General features: G+C 38.7%; 1 protein-coding gene across 1 annotated transcript in view; it reads left to right on the forward strand.

Annotated features, from left to right (window-relative positions):
* RGS22 (regulator of G protein signaling 22) overlaps window positions 1-19,154 on the forward strand; it is a 137,585-nt gene that overhangs the window by 117,585 nt on the left and 846 nt on the right. The window contains exons 23-24 of the mRNA XM_068983437.1: window positions 1,763-1,921; window positions 14,918-15,016. Coding sequence (XP_068839538.1) covers window positions 1,763-1,921; window positions 14,918-15,016 — 258 coding nt within the window. The remainder of the gene's footprint in view (window positions 1-1,762; window positions 1,922-14,917; window positions 15,017-19,154) is intronic.

Consider the following 19,154-nt stretch of genomic DNA (forward strand, 5'->3'; position numbering starts at 1 on the left):
TAATAGGGTAATTTTTACTGGGAAGCCTTCTAGGTGACAAATACATTTGAGAGCTGGAAGTGACTCAGATTTTGGAGAGCGAACTGAGAAGTAGGGTCAATAGTTGGTAAATGGAGGTGGAAGAGGAGTGTTTAAGAAATTCATATAAAAACTACCATGATCCTTTAACATTGGAGCAGGGGATTACGTAAAAGCATGGCGTGCATGCTATGTTGCTTCAGTCATATCCGATTCTTTGTGACCTTATGGACCGTAGCCTGCCAAGGAATTCTCCAGGCAAGAATACTGGAATGGGTTGCCATTTCCTCATCTAGGGTATCTTCCAGACCCAGGCATCGAACCTGCGGCTCTTATGTCTCCTGTATTAGCAGGCGGGTTCTTTACCACTAATGCTACCTGGAAAGCCCCAAAATCCATGGTAGATGAAAACTTTTTTAAAGCCTGCTGCTGCTACTGCTAAGTCACTTCAGTCGTGTCCAACTCTGTGCAACCCCATAGACGGCAGCCTACCAGGCTCCCCCGCCCCTGGGATTCTCCAGGCAAGAACACTGGAGTAGGTTGCCATTTCCTTCTCCAATGCACGAAAGTGAAAAGTCAAAGTGAAGTCGCTCAGTCGTGTCCGACCCTCAGCGACCCAATGGACTGCAGCCTACCAGGCTTCTTCATCTATGGGATTTTCCAGGCAAGAGTACTGGAGTGGGGTGCCATTGCCTTCTCCTTTTTTAAAGCCTATCATCTTTAGCTTTTGTGTTCACAATCCCAAGAGGCTACAGAATTCAGTGACAAGATGGTATCTTAAAGGGAGTAAATAATTATAGAATTACTAATGATATTCATGTACAGAAAGGAGGAGTGATGAAATGTATCATGATGTTCAGGACTCTGTTGATGACTGCAGCATTTACTTTCTAAACACTCCACTTTCCTCCTGAAAAGTTGGCTTAGAGCCTAATGGGATGGTTCATTTTTCTCCAGGGCATTAGATAAAGTCCATTCCCAGCAACAAGATGTTGGACTTGATCTGATGTGGCAAGCCCTACCTTCTTGGAAGTAACGTATGCCTCTGGAACTGATGGAAAAACTTGGCATGAAAATTTGAGCAACAATTCTTATGTCTATAAATATCGCAATTAATCACTTAATGTAGAGTATCCTCATAGAAAGCATTTGTCCAGGATACCACTCTGCTTTTTAAATGTTACTTTTCTTGCTCTCACATAAAAGAGAGATTGTATCATTTAAAAGTTACTCAAGATTTATTCTTAGATCTGCAGCTTTGTTTAAGAGCTTTTCCAGAGGCAAAATGGTATTTCCTTTCTCTAAAAGAAGGGAAAGGAGGGGTGGAGAGGAGTCCCCCTTGATGAACTGAATATTTGGAATACTTGCATAAAACAGCCGAGTGTGTGGCAGATCAACTGGTGTAAGTTTTAAAAGAAAACATATATTTCTTATTTAAAAAGACCTAATGGATTCTTTATTAATACAATCAATTGGTTAGGGAAACATAAAGTATAAAGTGACTTTTAACTGTATTTAAGTGTATGTTTTTTTAAAAGAAAGACTTCTCTCGTTGGTAGTAAAAACATTGATGATAAGCATGTGCCGAGCTAAATTATACCAAGATGTCTGGAGACAATAAGTTGGAGGAAACATGCTGTATATTAAAGATAGAATAGTTAATCCATTATTATGGTGAATTAGAGTTTAAATTGGTACATTTGTATAAAATTGTAATCTGAGACATACTTTGTTTTTTATACAGATGACAATTTTTGGAGTTCTGTTTAAATTTTGGCCTCAGTTCTGTGAGTTTAGGAAGAACTTAACTGATGAAAAAATTATGAGTGTTTTGGAGAGAAGACAAGAATATAGTAAGCAGAAAAAGAAAATGGCAGTCATAGAAGATGAAAAATTTGTAAAGGTGAGACAGGAATCATTTGGGGTTTAATCAGACTTTTAAAAGGTATGTGATATTATTACTGAATCCAAGCTGTCTCTGCTTGCTGCATGACAGGCCAATGAATCTGAGGGGTTGAGGAAAGGAAGAGACATTATTAATCAGGGAGCCAGCTGACCCAGAAGATAGCAGACTAGTGCCTCAAAATAATCATCGTATTGAGGTCTGGATGCCAGATTTTTATAGATCAGAGATTGGGGGAGACGAGGAAGCAAAATAAAAAAGGCCATTAATCTTGCAAACATCTCCTACAATGGCAAGCCTTAGGCAGGGGATGTGTTAATTCTTCTTTCCTGCCATCTACAGGTGGACAGGGTTCTGAACCCAAAGCACTTTAACAGTCAGGCAGAGGGGCAGGATTCTCTGAGGCAGGCCATTCTGTATGATTATAATAACAAAAGCAACCAAAAGCAAGTCAAAGAAATGGTTCCAGTGTGGACTCAGAATTGGTTTCTTCTCTGCAAATGCTATGTGTACATTTGTAGAATTTGGGATGAGCAAAATACAGAGAAATTATAAAGTATGGATTTTAGTGACTTTTAAGCCTTCAGTCAGAAGTTTCAGACTTGTTTTGAAGTTAAAAAAAAAATCTCAAATATCATCTCATCAATGTACCTCTCTTGGAGAGCACTTTATATTTGTCTTATGAATAAGTTTTTGCATATGTCTTTCTCACTGAACTGAGATCCTCAAAGATACCATCTGTCTTATTAAATACTTCCACCACTATCCAGCACATGTTCAGTTATTAATCATTATTTACCAAATAAATCTGGGAATGAATGAAATAGTATTATGTACTTGGGACAGCATTTTCAGTATTAAAATTAGAGAATGATACACTGACTGTGAAACTTAGGAGTCGTAAGTTGGCCAGGCTGCCTCTTTGTCTGTCCGTTAAGTTATCAATTTATCTATCTCTTTATCTATTTTTTTACTTGAGAAGGGGTAACAAGTAACATATTTCATCTTATTTATAAGCTTCACCCCTATTCTCTTTCTTAAAAGAAATTTAAAATATATCTAAAGATATAAAAGTAATATAATTATAACCCTCATATTTCCCCAGGTCAACATAAACACTGTTAACATATTCTACATTAGTTCTTCATTTTTCCTTTGTAAGTGAAATAGTGCAGAACACTGTGCCCTCTTCAGCCCAGTCCTGAGCTCTTTCTTATTTTTACTGCATAGTTTTACTCATTTACCTGTTTGGCCGTGCTGGGTCTTCGTTGCTGCATGGACTTCCCTCTAATCACAGTGTGGTGGCTCCTCTCGGTGTGGCTCCCAGGCTCTAGAGCGCAGGCTCAGCAGTTGTGGCGCACGGGCTCCGTTGCTCCACAGTATGTCAGACCTCCCTGGATCAGGAATCAAACCCACGTCACCTGCACAGCAGGTGGATTCTTTACCACCGAGCCACCAGGAAAGCCCCCAACCCTGAGTTCTATTACCTTCCCCACTTCCAAGAGCAACCATTAAGTTTTGCATATGTTCTCAACAACTCCTTTTTAAGATAATGTTTTATATGGGTCTATGGATTCATACATGATACAGAGGACTATTTTGTATGCACTTTAACTTACATAAATAGTGCCATATTTTATTAGTCTGCTCAGGCTACTATACCAAAATATTACAGAATAGATGGCTTAAACAACAGAAATTAACTTTCTCATAGTTCAGGAGACTAGAAGTCCCAGCTCAAGGTGCCAGCTAATAGGATTCTTGGTGAGACCTCTCCTGGCATGTACCAGGCCACCTTCTTGTGTCCTCACAAGTTGGGGAGAGAAAGACAGCTCTCATCCTTTCTCTTCTTGTAAAGCCACAATTCCTTTGGATTATGACCCTACCCTTATGACCTCATTTAACCCTAAATACCTCTTAAAGGACACCTTTATTTGGTGTTAGCTCTAGAAGGTCTTGTAGATCTTCATAGAATCAGTCAATGTCAACTTCTTCGGCATCAGTGGTTGGGGCACAGACTTGGATTACTGTGATGTTGAATGGTTTGCCTTGGAAATGAACCAAGATCATTTTGTCATTTTTGAAGTTGCACCCAAGTACTGTATTTCGGACTCTTTTGTTGACAATGAGGGCTACTCGATTTCTTCTAAGGGATACTTGCCCACAGTAGTAGGTATAATGGTCATCTGAATTAAAGTCTCCCATTCTCATCCATTTTAGTTCACTGATTCCTAAGATATCGATGTTCAATCTTGCATCTCCTGCTTGATCACATCCAATTTGCCTTGATTCATGGACCTAACATTCCAGGTTCCTATGCAATATTGTTCTTTACAGCATCAGACTTTACTTTCACCACCAAACACATCCACAACTGAGCATCTTTTCCACTTTGGCCCAACCTCTTCATTCTTTCTGGAGCTATTAGTAATTGCCCTCTGCTCTTCCCGAGTAGCGTATTAGCCTTGGGGATGCTCATCTTCTGGTATCATATCTTTTTGCCTTTTCAAACTGTTTATGAAGTTCTTGCAGCAAGAATACTGGAGTGTATTGCTGTGTCCCCCTCCAGTGGGCCACGTTTTGTCAGAACTCTTCATTATGACTGGTCTGTCTTGGGTGACCCTGCATGGCCTCGCTGATAGCTTCACTGAGTTATGCAGGCCCCTTCATCACGACAAGACTATGATCTATGAAGGGGGAGGTGAGGAGCCAAAGACAGAGATGCTCTATACAGCCAGAAAAAACAAGACCTGGAGCTGACTGTGACTCAGATCATCAGCTCCTTACTTATTGCAAATTTCAGACTTACACTGAAGAAAGTAGGGAAAAACCAATAGGCCATTCAAAGTGAAAGTGAAAGTTGCTCAGTCATGTCTGACTCTTTGTGACCCCATGGACTGAGGCTTGCCAGGCTCCTCTGTCCATAGAATTCTCCAAGGCAGAATACTGGAGTGGGTAACCATTCTCTTCTCCAGGTGATCTTCCCAACCTAGGGATTAAACCTGGGGTTCTTCCCAACACAGGGATTGAACCCAGATCTCCCACATCTGAGCCACCAGGGAAACCCCAATAGGCCATTCAGGTATGACCTAAATCAAATCCCTTATGATTATATAGTGGAGGTGACAAATAGATTCAAGAGATTAGATCTGGTAGACAGAGTACCTGAAGAACTATGAGCAGAGATTTGTAACACTGTACAGGAGGCAGTGACCAAAACCATCCCAAAGAAAACGAAATGCAAGAAGACAAAGTGGTCGTCTGAGGAGGCTTTACAAATAGCTGAGGAAAGAAGAGAAGCAAAAGGCAAGGGAGAAAGGGGAAAAATATACCCAACTGAATGCAGAGTTCCAGAGAATAAATAGCAAGGAGAGACAAGAAAGCCTTCTTAAAGGACCAATGCAAAGAAACAGAGAAAACAATAGAATGGGAAAGACTAGAGATCTCTTCAAGAAAATTAGAGATATCAAAGGAATATTTCATGCAAATATGGGTACAATAAAGGACAGCAACGGTGAGTACCTAAGAGGAGCAGAAGAGATTAAGAAGAGGTGGCAAGAACACACAGAACTATGTAAAAAAGGTCTTAATGACCCAGATAAGCACAATGGTGTGATCACTCACCTAGAGCCAGACATCCTAGAGTGTGAAGTCAAGTGGACCTTAGGAAGCATTACTATGAACAAAGCTAGTAGAAGTGATGGGATTCCAGCTGACCTATTTAAAATCCTAAAAGATTATGTTGTTAAAGTGCTGCACTCAATATGTCAGCAAATTTGGAAAACTCAGCAGTGGCCACAGGACTGGAAAAGGTCAATTTTCATTCCAATCCCAAAGAAAGGCAATGCCAAAGAATGTTCAAACTACCATACACATGCACTTATTTCGCATGCTAGTAAGGTTATGCTCAAAATCCTTCAAGCCAGGCTTCAACAGTATTTGAACCTAGAACTTCCAGAGGTATAAGCTGGGTTTAGAAAGGCAGGGGAACCAGAGATCAAATTGCCAGCATCCGGTGGATCATAGAGAAGCAAGGGAATTCCAGAAAAATATCTGCTTTGCCTCACTGGCTATGGGGAAGCCTGTGTGGACCACAACACACTGTGGAAAATTCTTGAAGAGCTGGGAATACCAGACTACCTTACCTGTCTCCCGAGAAACCTGTGTTCAGCAACAGTTAGAACCAGACATGGAACAACAGACTGGCTCCAAATTGGGAAAGGAGTATGACAAGGCTGTATATTGTCACCCTGTTTATTTAATTTATATGCAGAATGAAAAGTGGAGTTGCTCAGTTCTGTCTGACTCTACTACCCTATGGACTATATTGCCTGCCAGGCTCCTTCATCCACAGGATTTTCCGGCCAAGAATACTGGAGTGGGTTGCCATTTCCTTCTCCAAATATGCAGAATACATCCTGCAAAATGCCAGGCTGAATGGATCACAAGCTGGAATCAAGATTGCCAGGAAAAATATCAATAGCTTCAGATACCCAAATGATACCACTTTAATGGCAGAAAGTGAAGAGGAACTAAAGAGCCTCATGATGAGAGTGAAAGAGGAGAGTGAAAAAACTGGCTTGAAACTCAACATTCAGAAAACTAGATTATGGCATCTGGTCCCATCACTTAATGGCAAATAGAAGGGGAAAGAGTAGAAGCAGTGACAGATTTTCTTGGGTTCCAAAGTAACTAAGGACAGTGTCTGCAGTCATGAAATTAAAAGATGCTTGCTCCTTGGAAGAAAAGCTACAACAAACCTAAACAGCATATTAAAAAGCAGACATCACTTGCCAACAAATGTCCAGATAGTCAAAACTATGGTTTTTCCAGTAGTCATGTATACATGTGAGAGTTGGTCCATAACGAAGGCTGAGTGCCAAACAGTTGATGATTTCAAATTATGATGCTAGAGAAGACTCTTGAGAGTCCCTTGGGCTGCAAGAAGATCAAACCAGTTATTCCTAAAGGTAATCAACCCTGAATATTTATTGGAAGGATTGATGTTGAGGCTGAAGCTCCAGTACTTTGGCCACTTGATGCAAAGAGCTGATTTAATGGAAAAGACCCTGCTGATGCTAGGAAAGATTGAAGGCAAAAGGAAAAGGGGGCTGCAGAGGACAAGATGGTTAGATAGCATTACCGATTCAATAGACATGAATTTGAATGAACTCCAGGAGATAGTGGAGGACAGAGGAGCCTGGCATGCTGCAGTCTGTGGGGTCACAGAGTCAGACCTGACTTAGGAAATGAACAACAGCAACCTCTTAAAGACCCTACCTCATGATACAGTCACAGTGAAAGTTAGGACATCAACATACGAATTTGGGAGAGACATAGTTCTTTCTATAGCACATATTGTGCTTTCTACATCTTGCATTTTAAATTTAGTGTTGTTTTTAATTCTACCCACACTGCTCTACTTAGATAGATCTCATTTATTCAGCTTAATTGCTGCATTCCCATCATATGCATAAATATACTATTTAACTATTTCTTTATTGTATTTTTTCGATTTATATATGGAGGCATTCCTGTAAATGCCTCCATATTCATGTGATTAAAATGTTTTGGGAATGGTTAAGTAATAGAGTATGAATGTGTGTCAGTCTATGTTCTTATTTCTCCTCATCTGGTATGTTCAGACTTCCAAATTTTTGTCCATCTGTTGATGACAAATGGTATGTCTTCATACTAATGCATTCATTTCTATCCTCCTAATTATTAGTAAGGGCTTCCCAGGTGGCTCAGTGGTAAGGAATCTGCCTGCCAATACAGGAGCCACAGGAGATGGGTTAGATCCCTGGGTCAGGAAGATCCCCTGAAGGAAAAAATGGCAACCCTCTCCAGGATTCTTGCTGGGATAATCCCATGGATAGAGGAACCTGGTGGGCTACAGTCCATGGGGTCATAAAGAGTTGGACATGACTGAGCGGCTGAGCATGCATGCAATTATTAATAAGATGGAACAATTTTTCACATGTTAACTATTGAGATATTGTATCAGGATTGTAGTAAGCCTATAGTTCAATTTGAGAATTTATGTCATAAATTAGAAAGCATTTTGTTTTCTAATCCATGAACACAGTTTATTTCTGTTTAGTTCTTCTTTAATTTCTTTCATCAATGATTTTGCATTTTCTGTGACATCTTGAATATATTTTGTGAAATTTATTCCAAAGTATTTCATATTCAAGATAATGTTATTGCTATTTTTTAAATCTCAAATTCTAATTTTTTTAGAAAAAAATTTTTATTTTGAGATAATTAACATTCCTCAGTTCAGTTCAGTCGCTCAGTCGTGTCTGACTCTTTGCGACCCCATGAATCGCAGCATGCCAGGCCTCCCTGTCCATCACCAACTCCCAGAGTTCTCTCAGACTCACATCCATCGAGTCAGTGATGTCATCCAGCCATCTCATCCTCTGTCGTCCCCTTCTCCTCCTGCCCCCAATCCCTCCCAGCATCAGAGTCTTTTCCAATGAGTCAACTCTTCGCATGAGGTGGCCAACGTACTGGAGTTTCAGCTTTAGCATCATTCCTTCCAAAGAAATCCCAGGGCTGATCTCCTTCAGAATGGACTGGTTGGATCTCTTTGCAGTCCAAGGGACTCTCAAGAGGAAATAGCAAAAATAGTAGAGAGGTCTCATGTACCTTCCACCCAGTTTCCCCCAGTGGCTACACCTTGCTATTACAATAGTAAAATCAGGAAATTGATATTGATACAAGGTGTGTGTATAGTTCTGTGCCATTTTGTCACATGTGTAGATTCAAGTAACCAACACTCTATTCAAGATGCACCACAAAGATGTTCCTTGTGACTGTAAGTCATCTCCAACCAATTATCCTGATATGTTAGCCATGAATCTTTTCCCCATTTATATAATTTTGTCATTTTTGAGAATGTTTTATAAATGGAATCATACAATATGTGACTTTCTGAGACTGGCATTTTTCACTCAACATGAATACCCTGGAGATCAGTCCACGTTTTCATGTGTGTCTGTCGTTCATCCTCTTTATTGCTGAGTAGTGTTCTGTAGTACATTGTTCCACAGTTTAGCCATTCACTCACTAAAGGACATTTGGCTAGTTCCTGTTTGGGGCTATTACAATAAAATGTTACGTGTCACTCCCACTGCTGTCTCCTCCTCCTCCTTCTTATTCTTATTTGAATGCTTTTATTTTATAACAGCTTTATTGAAATTTAATTCTCATACCATAAAATTTACACTGTTAAAGTGCACAATTTTATGGCTTTAGTATATTTGCAGAGCTGTGTGACTATCACTGCTACTTAACTGTAGAACATTTTCATCACCCCCAAAAGAAACTGTATACCCAGTAGCAATCACTCCCCTTTCCTCCTTCCTCCCTAGCCCCTGGAAACCACTGATCTACTTTCTGTATCTGGACAGTTCATATAAATGAAATAATACAGTATGTGGTTGTATGACTGGCTCCTTTCACTTAACATGGCATTCTTGAGGTTCATCTATCTTGTAGCGTGTGATCTATCAGTAACTGTAATCTATCAGTTACTCTTATGACTAACTGATATTACACTGTATGGTTATAATGCATTTTGCTTATCCATTCATCAGTTGATGTATTGGGTTGTTTCCACTTTTTGGCTTTCATTAGTAATGCTGCTGTGAACATTCTTATGCAACCTTATATATATAGACATGTTTTAATTTTTCTTGGGACCTAGAAGTTGAATTTTTGGCCCTTTTTGAGGAATTGCCAAACTTCTCTAAAGCTATAGTATCATCTCGGTATCTTGATTTTCACATGGTATCTTTTTCCATCTGTTTACATTACTACCTGTATCATTATATTTGAATTAAGTTTCCTATAGACAGCATATAGTTGGGTCATGGTAGTGTTTGGTTTTTGGTTTTAATCTGCTCTACCAATCTCTTCCTTTTGATTGGTATGTTTAGTCTGTGCATCTTTAGTATAGTTCTTGATATGTTAGTTTTTAAATCTGTCATTGTACTTTCTGTTTTGCTTATTCCCTCTCTTCTTTCTTCTATTTCCTTGTCTTATATTCCTGTGTATTACTTGTACATCTCTTAGAATTTCACTTTGGTGTATCTCTGTTTAGATGTTTCAGCAGTTTACCTTATACAAGCATAACGTCTCAATTTATTGGTGTTGACATTTTACCAGTTTGGGTCTCAAAACTACCTCCCTTTAAGTCTCTTTCCCCTCACCTGTTTTCAGTTATCTTAAATACTTCTCAACATATATTGAGAATCCCATCAGACAATTTTATAATTTTTGCTTCAACTGTTAAACATAAATCAGGAAACTCAAAGTGAAAGTCCTTTGTGATTACCCCTCCTTTTGCTCCATTTTTCTTCTTTTTTGATGTTCCAAGATTTGTTTTGTTCTTTCTTTTTCGTTTATGTAAGCTATTATTTCTCACTGCTTTCAAGATTCTTTGTGTTTAGTTTTCAGAATTTTGAATATGATATGTCTTATGCAGATTTCTTTGTTTGAGGATTGCTCAAGTTCTTGAGTCTGCATATTTATATCTTTTGCCAAGTTTGGAAGAGGGGGATTTATATTAATGCTACATATATTTGTGTATATATATGTATATATGCACTTCCTTTATGATCCATATTCATGATACCTTGGGTACTTCATTTCTGAGAGATTTTTGGTTTTTTCAATCTTTTTTAAGTTCAGTAAACAGTCATTTTACATTTTCCTTTTAATATGTTTTGATCTGTTTCTGTTCTGAGTTTCTGCATTTAGGATTTGGAGTTTTATGTCATATATGCAAATGTTTGTATAGGAATATTTTATCCATTTTGGGCTCCTATGTTAGAGTTTTATGATTCATGATTGGATTTCTTGGAGAGTACTGTTATCAACTAAAATATTGGACTTCTCATTTTGTTTTATTCTTGCAGTGGTTTTATGGGATACACCTGTTACTTTCTGCTCATTTTAAAATGTCTTATATTTTTCTCAACCACCAATAATAGGGAGTAGTCAGAATATTAATACACTATGGATGGGAGTGTAGATTGAACTTTAGAAAACAATTTTACTTTATCTGGTAAATTAAAAGATGCACTTAGCCTTCAATTTATCCAATCTACTTGTAAATACATATATCCTAGAGTAATTTATGGACACAGATATCAGGTGATATGCACATGGTTTATAGCACCCATGTTTTCAAAAGCAAAAAAATCAGAAGCTATCCAAATATCTATTAACAGGAGATTGTTAAAAATAAATTCAAGTAGTAGAACACTTGCTGTGATGGAAAGCAAATAAACGATCCTACAATATTAAACGTAGACACACATTGGGGATGTGCTGTTGGCTGGGAAAGTTGCAAAAATGTGACATCAACTCCGCTTATATAAAGTTAAAATTCAGATAAAACGAATCAATACAAATGTGATAAACTATAAAAAGAAGGAATGATAAACACAAAGTTCAGTACAGTGGTTACCTTTATAGGTTGGGTGGAGACAGATGATGTGATTGGGAGGGCGACACAAAAGGGAGCAGAGGTGCTGGAAACGTGGTGTCTCTTAAGCTTTGATGGTATTGTTATTATTCGTATCCTATTGTTAGAAATATTTTAATAAGCATTTAATATATAATAACATTTTTAGATGAATGATACTGCAAAAAATTACCAGATTTTCAAAAGCTTCTCTTTGGTTGATGTTTCCTATCATTGGGAGGTTGAGGGTATTTCCAGTATAGAGTGGGAATCGGGAAAGGCCTAAGAGCAAGAAAATAGGAAGAGGTGTCTGTAAAATCTTGCTTCCACTGAATCAGTTCTTCACAATATGACTTCACATATTTTTGTTGATGTATTAAAAGTTCTTTAATCATAGGGCAAATATTTACTCATATACAGCTTATGAGTGACTTATATCTTCCCAGGTGGTGCTGGTGGTAGAGAATCCACCTGCTGATGCAGGAGACTCAGGAGACATGGGGTTCGATCCCTGTGTTGAGAAGATCTGGTAGAAGAAATGGCAACCCACTCCAGGATTCTTGCCTGGAAAATCCCTTGGACGGGGAGCCTGGTGGGCTGCAGTCCATGGGGTCACAAAGAGTCAGACATGACTGAATGACTGAGCACACAGCTCATGTATAGAAATGAAATGTTATTACACTTAAATATGATTAGTTTTAGATTATTTATTTTAAAAATTTCTGCAGTTAGTTATTTCCCTTCCAGTGGTTTGGGTAATAAGTGACAGATCATATAATACAAAAGCTGATTTCTCCCTCAAACCAGCTATGCATCTGGCCCAATCTATATAATCTGACAAGAAACAGAGTTCACTAAATAAAAACCCTCATATTTACCTTCTTCAGACCCTTGAGGCAAGTACGTGTCTGACTGAGCCACATGAATTGTGATACTAATTTGGTAGGCTCAGGAAGAAAATATATTTGAAGGGTTCATTTAGGGAGGAAAAAATAGAATGTTGTCTAACTTAAGTACGTTTGGAGCTTTTTTCTGATTACATCTGTGACGTGTGAATAACTTCACCAATCAGATGAGTCCTATGTGAGCCTGCTGCATTTTTTACTAATGTGGCCTAAATAGTCTCTCAAAAAAGAGCTCCCTCTCCTAATCCCTTTCTTCCTTCTTTCACCAGACTTTTATTGATCATCTACTACATAGAATTTTATTGATGACCTATTTATCCCTTTTATATATGCTAGGAACATGAATATAGAATTTACATGTAGTGTAAGGACAGAAACACACACACATATATACTTAACTGAAAAGAATATAAACAAAAAACTGAAATCCCAGAAATTTAGTAATTAATTATTTGTGGGGGGAAAGTAAAGGATCTCAAAGAAAAGGTAAATTTGAGTTAAATAGTAAGCTCTATTCAGGTCTGCCTCATTGCAGGCAGATTCTTTAGCAGCTGAGCCACAAGGGAAGCCCAAGAGTACTGGAGTGGGTAGCCTATCCCTTCTCCAGCAGATCTTCCCAACCCAGGAATCGAACCAGGGTCTCCTGCATTACAGGCAGATTCTTTACCAACTATTCAACAAATAGTTCTAAATGTATGCGTGAATGCCCACTCAGTCATATCTGACTTGTTGCGACCCTGAGGACTGTAGCCCACCAGGCTCCTCTGTCCATGGAATTTTCCAGGCAAGAATCCTAGAGTGGGTTGCCATTTCCTCTTCCAGGGAATCTTCCCCACCCAGGGACTGAACCCCCATCTCCTGTGTCTCCTGCATTGGCTGGCAGGCAGATTCTTTACCACCGTACCACTTGGGAAGTTCTCAAATGTACACTTGTTGAATAGAGGTTATAGAAGTAAGGAGGATATAAAGAAGATCTCTTACTGTATCTCAAATTCTTAGGAAGAACTTCACAGCTCTCTAAGTGTCATCCCAAGTATTTTCTTTACCAAAGTTTGCTTTGGTAAATATATTGTCTGACACAAAAGTTGGAACATATAGTGTGAATGAGAGTAGAGAAAATCTTAAATTACTATCTCTCCAGAAAATCCAGAATGTACGTTTGTATCATCCATATTACATTTTGGTTATGGAAATGCAAGTGTCCAGAAGTGATATTCTGATCTGTCTGTATCTGTCAACTAGTAAATGATAACATGGTTAGGTACAAATATTGAAAATCATTTTGTAGAGTAAATAATCCTAAAGAAAACATAGGAATTTTAATTTAAATATTTGTACTATATACAGTAAATGTATTGCCATCACTTACTAGTGATTGCAGCCATGAAATTAAAAGACACTGGCTCCTTGGAAGGAAAGTTATGACCAACCTAGACAGCATATTAAAAAGAAGAGACAGTACTTTGTCAGCAAAGGTCCATCTAGTCAAGGCTATGGTTTTTTCAGTGGTCATGTATGGATGTGAGAGTTGGACTATAAAGAAAGCTGAGCACTGAAGAATTGATGCTTTTGAACTGTGGTGTTGGAGAAGACCCTTGAGAGTCCCTTGGACTGCAAGGAGATCCAACCAGTCCATCCTAAAGGAGATCAGTCCTGGGTGTTCATTGGAAGGACTGATGTTGAAGCTGAAACTCCAGTACTTTGGCCACCTGATGTGAAGAGCTGACTCATTTGAAAAGACCCTGATGCTGGGAAAGATTGAGGGCAGGAGGAGAAGGGGATGACAGAGGATGAGATGGTTAGATGGTATCACCGACTCAATGGACACGGGTTTGGGTGGACTCCGGGAGCTGGTGATGGACAGGGAGGCCTGGTGTGCTGTGGTTCATGGGGTCACAAAGAGTTGGACACAACTCAGTGACTGAACTGAACTGAACTAGTAACAACAGATTTCTCACATGCATTTATTTTAACACAGAAAGTATAAAGTAAAGAAGACCAACAGAGTATAAGTTTGTTCCAAGATGCTATAGTCAATGAAGACTTATGAGAAAATATTGGAAAAGTGAATATGGGAAACTCATGATTTTTTTGTAATATGAAAATCTATCTTCTGAAAAAAATCACTTACTATGAAAAGCATTGGGTTTACCTAGGTAACCATAGGCATGACTCTTAACCCTCTTAACCTCAAAATTATCTATCAACAGATAGTGATAATATTAACCTCATATGATGTGAGATGGATTAATTGAAATGATATGAATAAAAGAACTTGTAGGTTATTCAGCTATATAATTGTAAGGCATTATTGATCCAAGGCAGTATAGTATAATAGATAAGAGTGCAGTTTCTAGAGTGAGCCTACCTAGTTTTGAATCCTGGCCTTACTTACCATTGATCAGTTCTAATACCTCAGGGAGACCACTTCACTTCCCAAAACCTCATTTTTTTCCTATGAGATGGAAATAGTAAGAGAACTTATATAACAGAGTAGAATTAAATATAGTATGTGAAGCATACTACATGTCATAAAGATATTATCTTATTGTTGTAGTAAGTGTCCTTAATAACCCCCCTTTTAGAATAATTTAATTTAATATAATTTTACAGGATGGAATCAAACAATATTCAAGTACTTCAGGATCTGTTCTCAAAACAGCTACTTTAACTAGTGACCCAGGTTTAGGCATGCAAGCATACGGCCGACAGGTAAGCAGGAAAGATATCAAAGATATCACTTCTTCTCTAGAGTATTGGATAGTGTAATGGAGTAGCTGAGTTATTTTTAAAGTAATAGATATATGTTTGTTTGAAATTGAGGCTAAAATTCCATGAGGAGAGACTGAAATAGAGTTTCCTTGAGTCTTCAGAGAACATTACAATTTCGGCTTATCCTGAAAAACGTAATCAGAGAAAATAATTTCTGGATACATACAAAGAAGATTTTAGTGGCAGAAGTTGAGATAACTATCTTATTTGAAAAGAGATAATCATATATATAAGGATATATGTAGGTTGATATAGTCTTAGGTCAAGAGAAGAAAGAAGAATTTCAAATGCTAGTATCAATTTTTTAAATTATTTGAAGTGGTCATAAAATTGATCAAAAATGAATATATGTACATATATGATCAATAGCTAATATATCTTTTTGATAATACATGATCAGCAACTAATATATGTACAATTTTTATGTTTATATTTATAACATACATTAATATAGTATCCCAGAAATTTTATAAGTTATGTACATTTTTAAAGACTGATATTAAAAGTGTTTATATCATAGGCTAATACTAGCTTAAGAAACAATCTTTCTGGTAAGCAAAATGTCAAATGTGTTCAGCCTCCCAGCTAAGATAACTGATAGATTATGAAGCTATTATTGAGATAAATGTCCAATTTTATGAAGCCATATATTGAAAAATATATATTTAAAAGTGTGTGATACCTAATGCCATTTAGAATAACATTTATTAGCAAATGACTAGCATTAAGTTTCAGAAACACAGTGTAAAAATAAGGGGAGAGGAAGTCTCTTCCACAAATGTTGCTGGGCAAATGGGATAACTACATGTGAAAAAAAAAGAAAGAAATTAGATCATTCTCTAACTCCACACACAAAAATAAGCTCAAAATGGATTAAAGACCTAAATATGAGGCCAAACACTATAAGATTCCTAGAGGAAAACGTAAGCAGAAAACTCTTGACATAAATCATAGCAATATCTTTTTTGGTCTATCTCCCAGAATAAGGGAAATAAAAACAAAAATAAACAAATGGGACCTACTTAAACTCGAAAGCTTTTGCAGAATAAAGGGAACAATAAGCAAAATGAAAAGACAACCCACAGATTGGGAGAAAATATGCGCAAATGATGTGACTGATAAGAGATTGCTGCTGCTGCTGCTAAGTCGCTTCAGTCGTGTCCAACTCTGTGCGACCCCATAGACAGCAGCCTACCAGGCTCCCCCGTCCCTGGGATTCTCCAGGCAAGAACACTGGAGTGGGTTGCCATTTCCTTCTCCAATGCATGAAAGTGAAAAGTGAAAGTGAAGTTGCTCAGTTGTGTCCAACTCTTAGTGACCCCATGGACGGCAGCCTACCAGACTCCTCTGTCCATGGGATTTTCCAGGCAAGAGTACTGGAGTGGGGTGTCATCGCCTTCTCCCGATAAGGGATTAGTCTCCAAATTTTACAAACAGCTCGTGAACTGCTCAGTATCACAGTAATCCAAGTCTATGCCCCAACCACTAAATGCTGAAGAAGCTGAAGTTGAACAGTTCTAGGAAGACCTACAAGACCTTCTAGAACTCACACCAAAGATGTCCTTTTCATCACAGGGAACTGGAATGCAAAATAGGAAGTCAAGAGATACCTGAAGTAACAGATAAGTTTGGCCTTGGAGTACAAGATGAAGCAGGGGAAAGGCTAACAGAGTTTTGCCAAGAGAACGCCTTGGTCATAGCAAACACCCTTTTTCAACAACATAAGAGAAGACTACAGACATCACCAGATGGTCAACACAGAAATCAGATTAATTATATTCTTTGCAGACGAAGATGGAGAAGCTCTATACAGTCAGCAAAAACAAGATCTGGAGCTGACTGTGGCTTAGATCATGAGCTTCTTATTGCAAAATTCCAGCTTAAGTTGAAAAAAGTAGGAAAACCACTAGATCATTCAGGTGTGACCTATATCAAATCCCTTATGATTATACAGTGGAGGTGACAAATAGATTCAGGAGATCAGATCCAGTAGACCGAATGCCTGAAGAATTATGGACAGAAGTTTGTAACATTGTACAGGAGGTGGTGACCAAAACCATCCCCAAGAAAAGGAAGGCAAGAAGGCAAAGGGTTGTCTGAGGAGACCTTACAAATAACTGAGAAAAGAAGAGAAGCAAAAGGCAAAGAAGAAAAGGAAAGATATACCCAACTGAATGCAGAATTCCGGAGAATAGCAAGGAGAGATAAGAAAGCCTTAAGTGAACAATGCAAAGAAAAAGAGGAAAAATAATAGAATGGGAAAGACTAGATATCTCTTCAAGAAAATTGGAGATATCAAGAGGACATTTCATGTGAGGATGGGCATGATAAAGGACAGCAATGGCAAGAACCAAACAGAAGCACAAGCGATTAAGAAGAGGTGGCAAGAATACACAGAAGAACTATGCAAAAAAGCCTGAGTTATGAACAACTGATGCTTTTGAATTGTGCTGGAGAAGACTCTTGAGAGTCCTTTGGACTGCAAGGAGATCAAACCAGTCAATCCTAAAGGAAATCAACTCTGAATGTTCATTGGAAAGACTGATGCTGAAGCTGAAGCTCCAGTATTCTGACCTCCTGATGTGAAGAGCTGACTCATGGAAAAGACCCTGATGCTGGGCAAGATTGAGGGCAGGAGGAGAAGGGGGCTATGGAGGATGAGACAGTTGGATGGCATCACCGGCTCAATGAACATAAGTTTGAGCAAACTCCAGCAGATAGTGAAGAACAGGGAAGCCTGGCATGCTGCAGCTCACGGGGTTGAAGGAGTCAGACATGACTTAGTGACTGAACAACAACAACACATGCTTGACAGCATCAAAACAAACAGCCCACTCAAAAGAGAGGGGCAGAAGAGCTAAGTAGACATTTCTCCAAAGAAGATATACAGATGGCCATTCAGTTCAGTTCAGTTCAGTCGCTCAGTCATGTCTGACTCTTTGCGACCCCATGAATCGCAGCACACCAGGCCTCTCTGTCCATCACCAACTCCCGGAGTTCACTCAAACTCATGTCCATCGAGTCAATGATGCCATCCAGCCATCTCATCCTCTGTCATCCCCTTCTCCTCCTGCTCCCAATCCCTCCCAGCATCAGAGTCTTTTCCAATGAGTCAACTCTTCGCATGAGGTGGCCAACGTACTGGAGTTTCAGCTTTAGCATCAGTCCTTCCAAAGAACACCCAGCACTGATCTCCTTCAGAATGGACTGGTTGGATCTCCTTGTAGTCCAAGGGACTCTCAAGAGTCTTCTCCAACACCACAGTTCAAAAGCATCAATTCTTTGGCGCTCAGCCTTCTTCACAGTCCACCTCTCACATCCATACATGACCACCGGATGGCCTTTAGGCACATAAAAAGATGTTCAACATTGCTAATTATAATGAAATGGAAATCAAAAGTACAATAAGATATCACCTCATACCTGCGAGAGTAAGTATTACCAAAAAGTCCACAAACAATAAATGCTGGAGAGGGCGTGGAGAGAAGCGAACCTTCCTGCACCATTTGTGGGAATGTAAATTGATACAGCCACTGTGGAGAAAAGTATGAAGGTTCCTTAAAAAACTAAAGATAGAGCTACCATATGGTCCTACAGTCCCACTGCTGGACAGGTATCTGGAGAAAAACACGGTCTGAAATGATTCATGCATCCGAATGTGCATTGCAGCACTGTTTACAGTAAGACAGACATGGAAGCAATCTAAATGTCCACAGCAGAGGAATGGATAAAGAAGATGTGGTGTGTATTTACAAAGGAGTATCACTCAGCCACTAAAAAGATTGAAATAATGCCATTTGCAGCAACATGGATGGACTGGAGAATGTCATACTGAGTGAAGCCAGACAGAGAAGGTGAAGTGTCGCATGACACCCCTTACATGTGGGATCTAAAAAGACAGGATACGAACGAACGTATGTGCAAAACAGAAGCAGACTTAGAGACTCCAAGAATGAGCTTATGGTGGCTGGGGGGAAGGTTGGGGAGAAGGGACAGATAAATTTATATTTTAAATATATATTAAAGTATACATATACTTTAATATATATTTAAATATCTTTATATTTCTTTTACTATT

The sequence above is a fragment of the Capricornis sumatraensis genome, chromosome 11, assembly GCF_032405125.1.
Source record: "Capricornis sumatraensis isolate serow.1 chromosome 11, serow.2, whole genome shotgun sequence".
Taxonomy (NCBI): Eukaryota; Metazoa; Chordata; class Mammalia; order Artiodactyla; family Bovidae; genus Capricornis; species Capricornis sumatraensis.